At 35.6% G+C, this 17476-nt stretch overlaps 2 protein-coding genes across 7 annotated transcripts; one reads left to right on the top strand and one right to left on the bottom strand.

The window, feature by feature from the left end:
* Positions 1-263: 263 nt before the first annotated feature.
* LOC126826640 (D-beta-hydroxybutyrate dehydrogenase) lies at positions 264-8481 on the bottom strand. 6 transcript variants are annotated; one of them, XM_050555633.2, is made up of 10 exons: positions 8120-8481; positions 7344-7483; positions 6286-6443; positions 5336-5463; positions 4434-4556; positions 3970-4073; positions 3199-3271; positions 2952-3013; positions 2546-2596; positions 264-454 (listed from the first exon to the last, which is right to left on the bottom strand). In XM_050555633.2, exons 3-10 carry the CDS (start codon positions 6438-6440, stop codon positions 362-364), a joined length of 789 nt encoding a protein of 262 aa, XP_050411590.1. In that variant the 5' UTR covers positions 6441-6443; positions 7344-7483; positions 8120-8481; the 3' UTR covers positions 264-361. The 6 variants fall into 6 exon arrangements, with proteins under 6 accessions (XP_050411590.1, XP_050411582.1, XP_050411574.1 ...); XM_050555625.2 differs by having other exon boundaries at positions 7353-7483; XM_050555617.2 differs by lacking the exon at positions 7344-7483 and adding an exon at positions 7515-7685 and having other exon boundaries at positions 8120-8480.
* Positions 8482-8981: 500 nt separating this feature from the next.
* On the top strand, positions 8982-17032 carry LOC126831069 (mannose-P-dolichol utilization defect 1 protein). Its single transcript, XM_050561715.2, has 5 exons — positions 8982-9120; positions 10488-10553; positions 11182-11314; positions 11826-12030; positions 13034-17032. Exons 1-5 carry the CDS (start codon positions 9015-9017, stop codon positions 13253-13255), a joined length of 732 nt encoding a protein of 243 aa, XP_050417672.1. The 5' UTR covers positions 8982-9014; the 3' UTR covers positions 13256-17032.
* Positions 17033-17476: the final 444 nt, after the last annotated feature.

The raw sequence follows: 17476 nt of genomic DNA, 5'->3' as shown, positions 1-17476 counted from the left end.
ATACCTGGTTAGAGAACCAGCGCCTTACTCACTGAGCCACTATGCTCCCTTTATAATGAAATATGTGAGACCATGGATATAAAATAATCTCCAACGTGAACAAATACAGAGAATATTAATTGAAGGTTTGTAATGGATGTCTATACATTTTATTCCCAAGACATTACATAACGAAATTAATAATAATATCCATAATACTTATGTCCCCGTCAAATTTATAAGTTATGGCTGCTATTATAGATAACAAATAAACTATATACTGTTAGAATAAGTTTAATTTCTTTAAAAGAATAACATGATATTAGCAATCAAAGATACACATGTTATGGATATATTTTCTGTAAATCCCTCGTTGGTTTAACTATCTGATGGTATTCCCTCCTTCAATAGGTATTGAGGTGCCATTTATATTACAAGCTGATTCGGAACATAAAAACAATGATAATGCAGCAACCTGAGAAGACAAGATAATAATACTAATACCAATTGTTACTAAATAGGTTTCAAGCAGAACATTAGTATTGGGTTAGTTTAATACGAAGCAAGTTGACCGGTTGTAATATTCTCAAGTTGGTATCCTTCTCCCAGCAATACTGTTCCAGATCAAGTTCCGGTGGATTCCGATCTTCCAGTGAACGCCACACAATAGCTTGGTTATGAGCTATTTTTACGTTCATTCGTTGAGCAAGATTACATGGTTTGGGTGGGGAATAATGACGATACATTTCCAGTTTTAGATGTCCACACCCTCCACCGTGTTTCAGACATAGATTTCTAGAACTCTGTCCATAAGAAGCTGACATAAATACAGTGGCCTGTGTAACTGTGTAAGTAATGATTCTATTGGAGTGCCTATTACTCCGAGAGTGAGAGAGAATATAATCAAGCTCTAACCACTTTCAAAGCTGTTACTTTCCCCACGACGTAGCCGCATGTAACCGTGTCATATCGAGTAAGAGTATGAGCTGGCAGGATTTCAATGATAATTGACATGTGTTTCTAGTTTGACCAATGTCAACGGTTGTTCTTTCCTCGATTGGCGATCCCACTGTAAGCTTGTTATGAACCGGGCTCTTGCAAATCGATGACTGAAACACTCTGGGGGTATAGGCATCCAAACCTGGAAATGTATCGTCATCATTCCCACCTAAACCATGTAGTCTAGCTCCATAGTCCATCGAATGATGCATTTGTAGCGAACGTAAAAATATGTCATCGCAAAGCTATTGAGTGGCGTTCACTGGACGATCGGAATCCGCCAGAACTGTATTGCTGGCAGAAGGACACTAAATTGAAAACATTACAACCAGTAAACTTGCTCTGCAGCCTGCCATGTAACTCATCGGGTCGATTCCCCATTATTGTATGGTGGCTTATTGTATGCCAGGTTGATTTCCGTTCATGTTGTCATAATATTCCGGTTCGATGGATTTCGAGAAATGTTTTTGGATAAATGTTATTGAAGAAATGTTTTGTAAGATTTGTATTGGGAGATTTGTATTTAGAAATGTGTTGTTCCAGATTTGTTTTTCGTTGTATTTCTCTGATGAAATGTAAATGTAGTCTAATTTTTGATTTTCTAAAATAGATTTTATCTTTATATTAAAATACAATTAAAATACATTCTACAAATCTGATATGACAAATGTCTGATTTGTAAAACAAATATCGTTAATGTTAAATTTAGTTTACAAATGTCGAAATGCGACAACAAATGTCGAAATACGACAACAAATGAAGAAATAAGAATTAAGGACTATGAATTAAGAAATAAGGACTAAGAACACCGAATAAAGAGCTGTTTGGTCTTCCATATTGGTTGGGGTGGAATCTTTGCTTATGAGGAATGTTTTTATAGATGAAGCATTGTTTGTGATAAATGTATGGTGGGTGAAATATTTATTGGGAGAGGAAATATGTTGGTTTTGGGAAAAAGGAAAGTGTAAAGATCATGTTGGCGTTTGTTGTAATGTTAACGAAGTTGTTGTTGTGGTGGTGGGGACGCGTAACCGTAACCGAGGCCAAGAACCTCGCATATTGTCTTAAGTATAATGATCATCGAATTATCCACCCTTGACCCTGAAGGGTTATCGTGCGAAGACACATTTGGTCCGAAGACACCGAAGAAGTGCCTTTTGGCAGCCGTTTGCTTGCCGAGATCGCTTTTGGTTTGAGAGGTTTGCTTTTTAACGCCCTTGCTTTGTAGGCTTCCCCCTCGGTCCCATCCATCTCGCCTCAACCATCTTTCACATTGTCTCTCAGATCATACATCTACAGGGCAAGTGTGGATAATTAGAAAGAGAAGTATAGCCTACTATTGGAAAAGTTAGAGATATATTTTCAAAGTAACAATTACAAATAACGAATGCAATTACTGGTAAATATACTTTTGTATCTGCATAGCGATAGATAAGGTATTATCTTAAGTTTCAGGTTACCCTAAAGGAATAGAATAATTTGTCCTCGACCGCATTTACCAAATATTATATCTAAATACGTATAACACTACACTAATAATTAATAAATTAATTGCTTCTTTATTTACCTCTTGCACTGTAACAACCTTATTTGTCGGCATATTCTGTAAAAACTTAAGCTGCAAAATGAAACAGACAGAAGGATAAGCTTTAAACTAATATGATTAATTTATAGCAGAAAGTTAAACAAAACACTAAACTTAAAGCAGAAAGGAAAGACAATATTACTGAGCCACGAAAAATAACCCAGATATTTGTAATGAAACAAAATTACAGGAATAATCATGTACAAGTATACGATGTTGCTAAATAAAAAAATCAATTTATCAAAACTGTTATTACTTTTATTTAAATATAGACTGTAATATATAAGGTTCCTGTATATTCACGTTTGAGATAAATGTAAAGACAGGAAATAAGCCTAATCTAGGTTATCAGCAGTTTTTTTTAAAAAAAAAAACATTTTAGGACTACCTTTTCTTCTTCATAGGTAGTTCCATTAACTTCTGCTAACCGAGCAATGGAAACGTATGCCACTGAAAGCAAATATATCGCACATTGTCAAAACCTCTGTCCTATTTGTTATCTGGAATATCTTGAGTCATTTGGGTGTTTAATTCGAAATTTATATCGGTATGTTTCTCTCTATAAATTCGTATTCGTATTTATCTATATAATATCATAAGTGTGTTTTAATTCAATTATCAAGCCCAATACTTACTTGGTGCGTCCACATAGCCTGGACAAATGGCATTACAGGTAATACCAAGTGGTGCCCCCTCCAACGCTACACACTGGATTGCAAGTAAAAAGTATAAAATTCGAATTGTGAGACCATTGTAATATTCATTTTAATAATGATTACTGTAATACAATACAAAATGTGGATAGATTGCCCGGGGACTAACATTTCTTTCTACACTACCGATATATTAACATTCCTTTCGTCAATGTAATCATGTGCATTTCTGAGTATCTGAAAACCAAACCTATTCGTTCCCATTTCTGGAAACAGTAGCCAATGGAAGCTCTTTTTTTAACTGCAGTGGGATTATCAAATCATGAACCTGTATGCCACGTTAGTACAAGACAGTACAAAGATTATATTTAGTTGGATTACATATTATTTACAGAGAGAGAGAAATGGGGTTTAACGTCCAATCGACACAAACTAGGTCATTTCAGGACTAACATATGGTTTAATTTTTATTTCAATAATTCGCTTGCGCGTAGGGGTCTTTAGCAGTAGGAGGAAACCAAGGTTGGACAGCCGACCCTACTCCTTGGCACGTACAACGGGGGATTCGAAACCACGCCAGTTGACTCAATGACAGACCTTATGATACAGCGCCTACGTGCTAACCATTCGGCCATCCCCCCCCCCACTCCCATAGTATTTACATTCCTAGGACAAAAACAATAACAATTTCGTATTCCTCCCTTAGAGTTAGTAAGTGGCGCAAATTTAATCTCAAATCTTATTCAGATTTACCTTTGTAAGTCCTATAATGCCATGTTTAACAGTAGAGTATGCACATTTACCTGGTGCACTTATTAAACCTTGTTGTGATGACATATTGATAATTCTTCCCCAGCCTGTAATGTAAACAAACGGAAATGCTTAGTGATGTTTGCGTTTTACATTATTCGTTCGAGACCAGGGTCATCTTCCGTAGACAAGGGTTTAAACTTCTTATTCGATCAATGGTTAGGTTTGAATGTCTTGTTGTTCTTATTAGAAAAATGGGTAAGACATATGGGAAATTGAAGGGGGTTGTGGGGATGGAGAGAGTACAAGACTCTGGAGAGAACGCCGCTACATTAGGAGTATGTTCTAATTACTTGCTTAACCGTTTTCAGATTTGAATGGAATGCGGGTTAAACATGTATCTCCGTTTTATTACCGCAACACGTACAATACGGGCGGAATCTCTCCGAGGCACCAATAAAATTTACCTTTAGTTTTCATTTTAGGTATAAATGATTTGATGAGTTGAAATGATGCAGTTAAAGTTATGGCGAGGGTGTCATTCCATATATCATCTGGGTATTCTTCGACTGGAGCCATTAGTTGGATTCCTGAAAAATATTACAAAAATTAAAAGAAAAACATAGATGAGGTCTGCTGTGTCCCCTAATATGCTCCCCGACAGCAAGCTCTAAAATCCATGTCAACGATTCTATCAGAACACTGTCCCGAAATAGAAAAGACAATGTCTGAAGAAAGATAACTCCACGAAGAGCAATGAAAAATGTCAAGTTTTGACAAACTTAAGAACTCTGTTCTGTATCGTGTTAACTAAATTCTAAAGAACTGGTCGTACACGTCTAAAAAATAAAATTCTGTCCAAGCTTTTATAAATTGCATTGAAAACTTTTGTTCTGTATTGCGTTCACATGTTTTGAAAATCTAGGTGTCCGGAATGATAACTCAACAAAAGGCGTTTTAATTCACGACTAGAAAGATTTAATATTCGATAAGGTTCCGATACCCACCGAGTTTTAAAACTTATACTAGGACGATACCTCTGAGGTTTACTTTTGAAACATTTTGGACTTGGATAAGGTTTTTCCTAAAGTATACTGTCTCTAAATTGAGCGACCGACGCATGCAGATGCAGACCATATCTGGAATTTCCGTAATATACCCGCAAAGTTTTTTTTTTAAAAAACTAAACTAAGTTTTTAGAATAAAACGTGCACAATTGATTGTATGGAATACAACATACTTAAGAAATATCACAGCACAGGAATTTGAACAGTCATCGTGTAAAAGGAAAGAATAAAAATGTAATCACAAAACATCAATACATATTTATCTTAATCTATTTTGTTTTCTTAATAAGATGTATTTTTACCAGCATTGTTAACTAAAATATCAATTCCGTCTGGGTGTAGTTTATTTACCGACTCACAAAAACTCTTTACAGATGATACATCTCTCAGATCAGCAGCTATATAATTAGTTTTTACTGTGGGATAGTTTCTACAATACAAATACAATATTAAAATTCATTTTTATATCATCTTTTGGGTTTTTTTTTTTAAATATTAATTTAATACCTATGGATAAGAAAATACAGATTCATTCTAGTTTCAAGTCATTTAAAGGACAATATTGGTGTCAGTCATTATCACATATATGTGATAGAACTGGTTTAACACGTTCCAAATATAATTTCAACACAGAGATCATTGCTACGATAGATGCGTAATCAAGGTTTCAACAAACGGAAGTGACAAACACAAAAGGAAAACACTAGATATCCTTCTATATAACTGACTGAAGTGAGGAGTGATAACAGATACACGGGCTAATTTCTGCTCACTAATATTTCCTTCGAAGACCAAAAGTTGTTGTATGAAACCGTGAGCGAATATCTGACAATTCAAAACAGAAATTGACTGTCACTAGAAAAGAGAAAACGAAAAAATATAGAAAACGTCCGTGCATTAAAATGGAAATATACGGACTATTTCTATTTTTCTCGTTGCTGTATTCACGGGGTGGAATAGCAGTAAAGCGCGTTTGCTGCCGTCAATTTTTCCAAAATTTTCGGGGGGGGGGGGGGGCCTACACGGGAAGCCACGCTCCTCCGCTCTCGCAGGAAGCCGTCTGTAACACGTACATTTTTTGGTCATTTCAGGTGCTGCCTCCCTAAATGTCACCGAGCCCGTACGCCTATGTCAACGTAGGTTGTTTTTTTTTTTTTTTTTAAAAAAACATGACCCGGACAGCGGTTGTCTCAACCAATCTGGACAGTTTTTCTTAAGACTTCAATTGAAGAAGCAAAACAAAATATCGTACGTTCTAAATTCACTAACGATAGAATCTATGGCGGATTGTTCTCCAAGGCCAGTTATAACAACTGAGCATTCTTCTCGTGCCAAATACCGGGCTATTTCCAAACCAATTCCAGACGTGGATCCGGTTATTACAGCAACTTTACCCGCATGTGACATTTTCTGAAAATATAATTTAAAATGTAATCCCCCTAAAGGCGTCTGGATAATCTTGGCAGGTGTTTGTATAATATATAAATTGATGTATGCTATACAAATAATTATCAGTATATTGGTTCTAAGATACAACTTGTGAATCAGTAAGGGATAAATATCAACGCTACATAGATGGGCCACTATTAAGCTATAGTATCACAGCCTGTTCGAAGAAAGCAGAATGCTGGCCCAATCTAAAGACCCCGACCATATTTAACAGTAAGCCTATCCTAGGCGTATGACTGGACAATCTGGGGCTACGTAACAATATGAACAATCTGGAAAAAAATTGCTATTATCAAATCTAAATTTGTTGATTTAAGGTTTATGTGCCTTATCCATCAGGGTTGTCGGAAGGGGGTGGGTGGCGTGGGGGGGGGGGGCAAATACTTTGCAAATATGTACTAATAATATTAAATTTTGTCACGAAACCCTATTTAGCTCGTCACGCTGACAACACCCGCCCCCTCCCCGCCAATTATGTAAGTAAATTGTATATCGTTAAGAAAGTTTGCGTTTGTTGGCTGAAGAGGTGGTGTAACCTTGCGGGTTACTTTCATCGATTAAGGTCGAGAGTCTCTAGCCTCTCTTGCAAGGGACTAGATATGGATGTATCTCAACCCCTAAAGGCCGCCCGTTGTGAAAACGGTCTAAAATCACTGGTTCTTCTGGCTAGATCGTGTGTCTAGTGGTTAGGACTATCTTGTTTATTTCTTTCGTTGGGTCGTTTCTGGCTCCGCGGAATAATTTCACAAAGTCCACGTTTTGTTTTAATAAATTTATAATTCCTTCAGACACATACAGTTATACGAGGTTTTGGTACGGTCCACGCTTCTGAAAGAGTTCTATAATAAATTTGTACTTAACAATTCGTACGTCGTTGTTTACAGCAGCTTATTTCACGTCAGATAAATTCTTAACTAACAATTATCGTATACTAGTTCAGTAGAGCTGTATCTTGACCTGCTGTACATATATCGGATTTCTATCTAATTGTAGACCAAAATCTAAGACAATAATTGAGAATTTATTATATACCTTATCGTCAATTTTGTGAGGAATGACCTGAAAGATCCGAACAACTCGATTTCAAGCCTGGATGTCTTTTTTATAAGAATTATAGACTCTGTCAAATGTACGATCCCGTTAATCTATGAAATACATTTTCCTACGTGATAATTCATTTAATAATCTTGTTCCTTGTTTAGGCTGAAAGCAAATTAATAATTACTGATGTATTGAATATATATATATATATAAATATTTGAAATGAAAAAGGTTTATAATTTTATATCAATCAAAACATGAACAAGATGACACTGGTGTTATCGATATGTTCGTTCGTACGTAATATTTTCCTGGCGATGGAATGTGATTCGAAAGTCAGTGGTAAAAACGGAAGTTTACAACATGGTGGGTGGTACGTAGGCTATTAACAATACTCTTACATAACTACTGAAAATTGTACGATGTAGCCCATATTTGTCGCTTCATCTGTCAAAACATCACATTGAGACCTACCTCCATACACTCACAACCCAATACTATATATACAGAATATGAAGATAATTGTTATCATGTTTATCATACAACACAAGATAACATGAATGATAGGTAATTACTTATCTGTGTATTCATATTACCTAGCTGGTTCAATTTATCACTATTTCAACAAAGTGGCGTCACCAAAATTACTAGTTTGTCCCTTTTGTTAGCTTATTCAGACAATCATCTATACGCCTTCTCCTAGCTACGAGAACGTGGCTAAAAACGTTGAGATATACTGAAACACGGAGGGTTGAGAGATGAGATTTGTTATCTAGCCTTCTCCCAGTTGTAGTGTGGCTTAAAACGTCCATTTCATCCTTTTCACCTTCCCACTAGACATAAATAACCGACGGCAAACATACGAATGTTTGATTCAGTTCAAGGAAAAACCAAGGTCCCGTGTACACACGTTGGCTTGTACGTAAAAGAATTTGACGGAGAGTAGGCTGGTAAACAGCTCATGGGGTAAATTTTATTCGTAGCACACTGTATGGGGCTGCACGGTCTCTAAGTGGGTAAGACGCTGGCTCGTTAGCCTGGAGGTCGGGTGTTCCGATCCCTGCATTGGCCGAAAAAGTTCATCCAAATTTCCCTGCGTGGTCCCCCCTTGTCAGTGATGCAGGACGGAGGGTCTGACAAGGACAGCTGTGTCTAGTCGTTCTGATGGGACGGAAAACAGAGGTCCCGTGTAGCCCTACACATTGGCGTGCACGTTTAAAGGATCCCTTGACAATTGGAGTTCGATATAAGAGTAGGCCGTAGTGCCGGTGTCCGGGCAAAATTTCCCTCATAGCACACTGTACTGGCGTATGTCCGTCTTCATTAGCTCAGTTCTGACCAAAATAGTAAGACGTTAACACCCCCCCCCCCCCATTTCACTTCTTCAGAAGTTAAGTCTGGACCGCCAAGGCTTAATCTATATTCAAGAGAAGATAACTCTGAAGATTACATTATTCAAGAGCAGAGCAGACTGAACCAAGTGAAGTGAAGATGTCTAATTCTACAGTGATACCTGCGTTTTTAGTATCTTGGCTACAAATTATTGCACCCCAGCCTTGCTATGATGAGTTATTCGTAAATTTCAACTTCTTTCACGGTAAATAAGACATAAAATAATGCTGTAGATCTTCATAGGTAACATAAAAAGCAGTGACATTCATTCATGATACGGTAATAAATAATATTTGTGTTCAGCCGAACTGGCAAGTGCTAGGCTATAGCCTAGACATAGTCTTTACTTTATGATTTAGGCAGTATGTATGATTATGTGACAGTTGTTCTCTATAGAAATGTTTAGTAATAATAATAAGATCATGATCATTGATTGAATCATGGTCATCATTTGAGTGAGTGTGAAACTCGGTGAAAGTCTACATACATAGACTGAAGTGAAAGGGATAATTTATCTTCAAAAGACCCCAGAAAAGCATAATCATCACCCAGAATCTGAATCTAACCTAAAATCTACCCTAGAAAAAACTGGGTCTCATAAATTTGTTTGTTTTGTGGGTGGCGATCAATAAGTAAATAAGTAAATCTGATAATAGTCAATACCTTACCGCACTGGACTATGATTATGATAATAAGATTGAGAAAATCAATTAAAATTTCCCATTTTAACTACTCTAAAAATTTTATTGCCACATCATTATAATAGCCCTAGTTTATTTAGCTGCTTTGGCACAGGTGGTCTAGCTATAATGTGTAATGGAAAAATTATTTATTATAATACGCATGGATGAACCATATGAAGTACCAGTAATGATAGTAATATTTTTACGATACCGACCGTAATTAAAATTAGCTAATGAATTTGTTTTAGACAATTGAATAAAATCCAATAAGTGCATCCAAAGTAATAATATAATAGAAAAGGTGATCCAAACTCATGCTACAGAGATAAGCAAAATTTGCATTCCATACTTTTTTGCTTACCGGTAGGCCTACTGAATAAACCACCAGGTTTAATTTTGTTCATGAACAATTATGCCTTCCTCATCTTGTTAGAGCCAACCTGTCCATCAAAAATTACAGAGAAAGACAAGCCATCAGCTTGTTATGTGTAAGAATTTCTGTTACCCTCAAAGTTTTGTCAGACAATAGCTTGTCCTTCATTATAAAGCACAGGCTGGCAAGAACATACAGGAGTGCTATACTGCGTAAGGGATAATCACTAGTAAGGTAAGCTCATGGCATGTCACGTCACAGGCTTATTTGACCCATAGTTTTGTTGTATAGGGCTGAACATCTTTTTAATTAGACCACATAATTTTACATCATAATTTTGGGAGATAATAAGCAAAATGATTGCAGGTTAGAATTAAACTCCATGAACATGAGTTGTAACTAAAATCGAGCACATATGATTGTTTCAACGATTTAAGATGGCTAAGGAAAGGTGTGTTGAAAAAATTACCTGTACTGGTATAAACTTTATATAATTTTTTATCTTGTCTTTTTCAGTTGCCTGTCTGAAAGTGATTATAAGTAAATGTCTAGGTTTTGCACTCATAGCAGGATCATGTATAGGTTTGTTGTAAAAAAATTTATTAATATGTTAATAGCCCATTTGACATCACATAAGTTTTGGTTCTCAGCAGTTTAGAGCTCTGTAAAGTAAATACATGTAGGTCTACATTAGAATATCTGTTTCCTGCCAGTTTTGAAAAATATAATTATCAGAACTTTAAACGGCTGGTTTTTCAACAATTGACTGATGAACCATGAATTGATAATTGCAAATATAATTTGAAAGAATATTCATTCTATTTCACAATTCAGCAGCAGATTTAATTTATTTACGTGTCTATAGCAAAATATACCATCAAGTAGGTTACATGGGTTGGTCACTTAAGTTACACATGTGAATTAAAAGCTTTACAAAATTTTCTAAAAATAATCAATTTGTTGATTCTCTGATATTCTTTTAGTTTGGTTATAGGAACTTCATATTATGTTCTAAAATGTCCTTCTACTATTTCTTTTACTCATTGGAGTATTTAAATAAGCTCTGCCAAAATATAATCTTAATTTTTTTCAGTTTTTCTATGCCCACTCACATTGAAACGTGTGTGCTTAAAGGGTTAAACCCCACCACTCTCTCTCTGCTTTGGATTAGGGTATATAATGTTAAAATTAAAAACTTGTGTTTTTTCAGTAAAACTACCTCAAGTTATAAAGATTATATCAGCAAAAAGTGCGGAAGGGATCAGTATGCCCGCTGTTACCCTAGAAATAGTAGCAATAACTTCAAGTCTTGCTTATGGATATGCTAATGGTTTCCCATTTAGGTGAGATAAATATCAAATAAATGTTGATCACAGTTGGAATTTGGGAGACTATAGAAGAAGAGTTTTGAGACCTATCTGAATAGGCATCTGGATTTCTATGAGTTATCCTAGAAAATGCCATATTACACAAGTCTGAAGGGAGTTGCACCGACTACCAGTCACTCACCAAAATTGTTTAAAACTCTTGTGTATTGCCCACAGGCACAAATAATTAATTGGAACATTCCCAGCAGAATGTCTTGGCTCAAAGTTTTTAGATTTATCCCCCAAAGCCTCTGATGATACTAAGTTATAGACATACATCTTTTGGATTTTAATGTTTTTTCCACATTGTGTCAACAATATGGAACCATGTTACCATGAGCATACTGTTTTGATGAAATGCCATATTAAAGTATTATCATAATAATTTATGCAACAGTCAACATATGTTATCAAAGTTTAGAAACAAACCACTAAAATAACATTAATAGTACATTTTTTGGGTAGTACATTGCTTTTTCTATTGTAGTGCATATGGTGAAGCTGTTTTTCTAGCCATACAAACTGGTTTGATAGCATTCTTTGTTCTACTGTTTGCTGGTAAGTCGATGCAAGCTGTAACTTATATAGCTGTCTATGGAGGATGTGTAGCTTATTTATTATCATCAGCAGTTCCTATGTCTTTGCTACAAACCTTACAAGCTAGTGTATCAGGCATTGTAGCTATCAGTAAGGTAATTATGCATTTAATTTTAACTTTCTATGGGTTTTGAGAACCTTACTGTTTTATGTGATTCGACAAGTATCAATCCTAAAAAAAGCTAGAAATTAATTTAAAAAAACAGACTGGGAGAATCCTTAGTCAATTAATTTGCCGTCTGGTTTTGAGAGAAATAAAGGTTTCATATATTATAGATTGATACTCAGATATTGTTTGAAAATAATGCAATTTCTCTAAACACTCATTAAAACATACCAAAGTATGTTTTCTTGTTTTTGGTATTCTATTATAATTGTTTATAAGCTTTAAAATTAAATTTTTAGATTTTTTTTACGCTTATTTCCATATACTCATCAAATGAACTGTTTTTTTGTTTTAAAATTTGCATAAGGTATATAAAAGGTATGGACACTATCCAAAAATTTTATCAGCTTTATTTTCATTTTTATTGAATCTCATTTTTACACCCTCATTAAGCCCCATATAGGAATGTCACAATGTGGTCGTATGTTGCCATTGCTCTACAGACTGCATTTTCCATCCTATCCTTTTAAAATTTATATACGTTTAGCTTTGTATCTATTCGAGATTCACAGTGTGACAACCTTTAAGGACTGCTCAGATGACTTATCTTTAAGTTAACTAATCCATGATCTAATATATAATTAATCCATGATCTGATATATAATTAATCCATGATCTGATATATAACTAATCCATAATCTGATATATAACTAATCCATGATTTGAAAAATGGAACATCTCTACATTCAATAAATGTAGTCATAACAAAACAGTGATTTGCATGAATGTAATCAAACTGACATTGCTTTTGTGTCAAAGATGACCTACTAATAGCTTGATTTGTGCTGACATTCTGATTAATTTTTCTGATCTATTATTATTGTTTGAGTAGATTACCAATACATTATCAGCATTATCTATTAAGATGACTTTTGAACAAACATGTTTATATTATCAGTGCTTACTTTTATTATATGTTATTTTATCTTTAGATGATACAGGCTTATGCCAACTATACAAATGGTGGTACAGGACAATTATCAGCTATAACCGTATTTCTCTTATTTCTTGGTTCCATAGCTAGAATATTTACATCTATACAAGAAACTGGGGATAAATTAGTTATTTTCTCATATATTATATCAACACTGTTTAATGGTCTTATTGCCGCCCAAATAGTGTATTACTGGAATACTAAACCAAAGAAAGAATAAGTAATATAATTATGGAAATATTTGCTCATACACAGGCTTATTCCTGGCTATTATTTTTGTGTCTATAACATTGACTTTTTTTCCTTTATTGATATGTCATATTCAGGTCAATGAAATAATTTGCTTTGTAAGATTTTTTGCACAGTTTAACTTTGTCTTATTTTGGCGCCATGCATAATAATATATTGTGCAGACAGTGATTTTCGCAATAAATCTGAATCTTGAAGGACGATCTCAATTCTGTTTTCAATCCAAAGCATCAACATAGACAAGTGGATGGATTCCCAATCTAGTTTTCAGAATGTAAAATTGATAGGAAGGAAACAAGACAGAATCTCAAGATGAAGATAATCTAGATTCAGATTTATTAAGTCAAACCTATTATTTGAGAAACATATTTTTATTAAATTTTAGAGCACAGTGGTTTTTATAAACAAATAATATATAGTAAATAGGAATCTATATATTTAAAGTTTTAAAAAGTTGAAATACTATTTTTATCTCATCAAAATTACTTTATAAGAGCCGGGTAAACAAGTGACTATCTACAGGGCAAAATCTTCCATAAAATAACTTAGTACGCCATCTGGGGTTTTTTTTCACTATAGTTTTATGAAATGTTTACTGAGAGGATTAATTTACGCTAGTATACCCTGTGATATTTGGCATTCCAGTGTACAAAAAGGCAATGAATACGCACTACTGATTTGACTGAGACTGCTGGCATAATGCAGTTAAAAATTGATTTTTGGCATGATGGTAGGCTGTACATTTAATGAAAATCAACAAGGCTATTAAACATAAGAACAAGGGGTAAAAATTAAATGTCCCTGACATGTATGTCCAACTCTAGCAGCCATACACTCCATGACTGCTATGGGATCCTTCTCCATTCACCATTGTAATTCTGCTTCCAGTGGCCTCTGGAATTAATGTAATGGCACATGTTCAGTGTCAAATCTAGGAGTTATATTAACACTAGCTTTTTAAGAAACACATTTTATACCTCATGTCTTCATAAAGTGATTTTCAACATTCCCATCCTGTCAAATTAAATAAATTCTTGTGTTTGAGAGGACTGATCTGTTGTGATACGATTATGCGATCATGAAAACATTTTCATATGTTACGGACCTACCATATATCACATTCAGATTTTCAACATTAAGTTGCATCTCTGAAATGAGATTTACAATTATTCATTTATAAAAGTTGTGCCTTTTCATTGCATCTGAGTATATATGATTGTCCATTGGATCATACAGCATTTGATATATACTATTCAAAAAAAGTAGGGGATATTTGATTTTTAAGTGTTATTAAAGTCACCTAATGAAACTGACGAAGAAACAAATGACAAAATGAAATGAAGTTCACATTCATCGATTTATTCCAAATGATCGTTAGACTAAGTAAGGCACAGACTGACCATTATAAGGGTAAAATGATACCCGGGGTCAAACAGCAAAGTTACCACAGCATCACAACCAAGTCAGTAACGGGTAAATCCTCCTCTGTTTGCCAAACAAGCATTGATCCGACGTGGCATACTCCTAATGAGACGTCTAAGGTCATTTTGGTCCAGATTGTCCCATTCCTGTTGCAACGCAGCAGCAAGTTCTTGGACATTGGCAGGACGTTGTTGACGTTGACGTAACCTCTGTCCAAGCATGTCCCAGACATGCTCGATGGTGGAGAGGTCGGGACTCAGTGCTGGCCAAGGTAATGTGGTGATGTTCTGTTGTTGGAGGTAACCTGTAACGATCCTGGCCCTGTGACATCTTGCGTTGTCATCCTGGAAGATGAAACGGCGGCCATGACGTCGTGCGAACGGCACAACATGGACTGCCAAGATGTTGTCCCGGTAGTACTGGCCTGTAACACGCCCTGCAACAACATGTAAAGCCGTTCTTCCAGCAACAGTGATGCCTCCCCACACCATAACAGAACCACCCCCAAATCGATCATGTCTGATGACGTTAACGTCTTGGAAGCGCTCGTTTCGACGACGCCACACCCTCCTACGTCTGTCCAAAAAATCAACAGTGAACCTTGACTCATCTAAAAACATCACATTGCTCCAGCGTCGATTATCCCAGTGTTGACGATCCCTACACCAACGACGTCTTGCCTGAATGTGATGATCTCTCAAACAAGGGATCACGCGAGGACGTCGGGCGCGAAGGTGACCCCTATGCAGTCGATTCCGAATCGTCTGGCCACTCACTCTCACACCAGTGTCTGTTTGAAGACGAGCGCTGATCTGATTTGCTGTGATGACACGATTTCTCAAGGCCAAGGAACGGATAAATCGATCCTGGGCTTGAGTTGTCGCCCTTGGTCGACCTGAGCGTGGTCTGTCCTGTACAGATTGTGTATCACGGTATCTGGACCATAGCCTGCTTATGACAGACTGAGAAACATTCATCGTCCGCGCCACAACCGCCTGTGTTGTGCCGATCTGTAGCATGCCAAGGGCACGTAACCTTTCATTTTGGGTAAGCCGATGCATATCAAAATTTGTTTTCTGGTCACTAAAACAATTAAACTGATGTTTCCACCCTGGAATTCAATGCCACAATGACTGTAACATTCAAAGTCAGAGTCGTGCAAATCTTGGGTTGGACCCCCATGATGATCCCAAGCATCACCTGCATTCCATGCGGTAGCTATTGGTGCGTTTGGGCGTCACATGTAACTGGAAATGTTTCTTCTGTTAGGTTCTATAGTGACTTTTTTCGTAGTCATTTGCATATTTTAGTATTATGCCCCCAAAATCAAATATCCCCTACTTTTTTTGAATAGTATATATGATTGCCCATTGGATCATACAGCATTTGAAAACTTGCTGGGTGAAATTCATAGCCATTCATTTTATAGGAAGGGGACAATATAATTTGTTTCACATGGAGGAATAATTAGATTTTTATCAAAGTTTTGTGTTCATGTAAACCATCAGTAATCTTATTTTTGTGTTCTGATTCAACATATTTTTAATATGTTATAAATTCATAATTTTATTTACTTGTACATACCACAAATCTGTTGAAATTCCACATGCGTTATTATTTGATTAGATAGTTATTAATCTTGAGGATATTATTTTTGAGGGGGGTTGGATGGCTGAATGGTTAGCGTGCGCGCGCTGTATCATAAAGTCTGTCATTGAGTCGACTGGCATGGTTTCGAATTCCCATTTGTACGTGACAAGGAGTAGGGTAGCCTGTCCAACCTCGTGGGTTTCCTCTCACTGCTAAAGACCCCTATGCGCAAGCGAATTATTGAAATAAAATTGAACCCTGTTAGTCCCGAAATGACCTAGTTTGTGTCTAGTGGACATTAAACCCCATTTCTCTCTCTCTCTCTCTATTATTTTTGAAATATGAGATTTGAAATTTGAAATTTAAATGAATGTGACTGCATCAGTAATTCCACAACTCTCCATCTAGCAATTCAACAAACATTTACTGTTTTGTATAATTGGATTTAGCTTTAAACTATTATGAAGGTTCAGAGAAAATTTCTGTGATAGGAGGATTGAATGACAAGTTTTCCTGAAGCTACTAGTTATTGACACTAACCATAGTCATCATAACAAATTATTTTAATCAATCTACGGCTAGTCTTGTTGTTATATTCACTAATGAAGTATTATGATTACTGTTATGATCTAAAGAAATGTTTTAGTATGTACATACTTGTGTGTATAATATATGCAACAAATTTATTTCATGATCAAAAGTCTGTTTAAAGGATTAAAGACTATTTTCAAAGTGATTTAATTTTATTACCTTAATGGTCCAGAGTAGAGATTTGTTTTTTTGGACTATATATATATTGGATTATAAACTTCAAGAAGTTATTATATCATAAAAAACATTTAAATGCTCTATTTAAAAAAAGTTAACCCTCTTTTGTTCAGTTACTGGTAACCACGGACACCCTTTGCACATTTGAAAGAAACAGCATTATTGTGTTATACTTAGAATATTTTTTAACTCCATGAAATGTATGAAAATAGATGGACTTTGTATCCCAAGGTAGATAACTATTGTTTGATCCTGGACATTTATGTGGTTCAAGAAAATGCAGACAATAATTCATTCATCTTTTCTGATTGCATTTTCTTGATTTGGGGTGTTAAAGACTATTAGGATATGTGACATCTATGACCAGTTTCTACTTGCCGTTGGCCGATTAAAATGTCTGACAATGGAGAAA

This window comes from Patella vulgata, chromosome 1, assembly GCF_932274485.2.
Source record: "Patella vulgata chromosome 1, xgPatVulg1.2, whole genome shotgun sequence".
NCBI lineage: Eukaryota > Metazoa > Mollusca > Gastropoda > Patellidae > Patella > Patella vulgata.
This window is presented reverse-complemented; position numbering and strand designations above follow the sequence as displayed.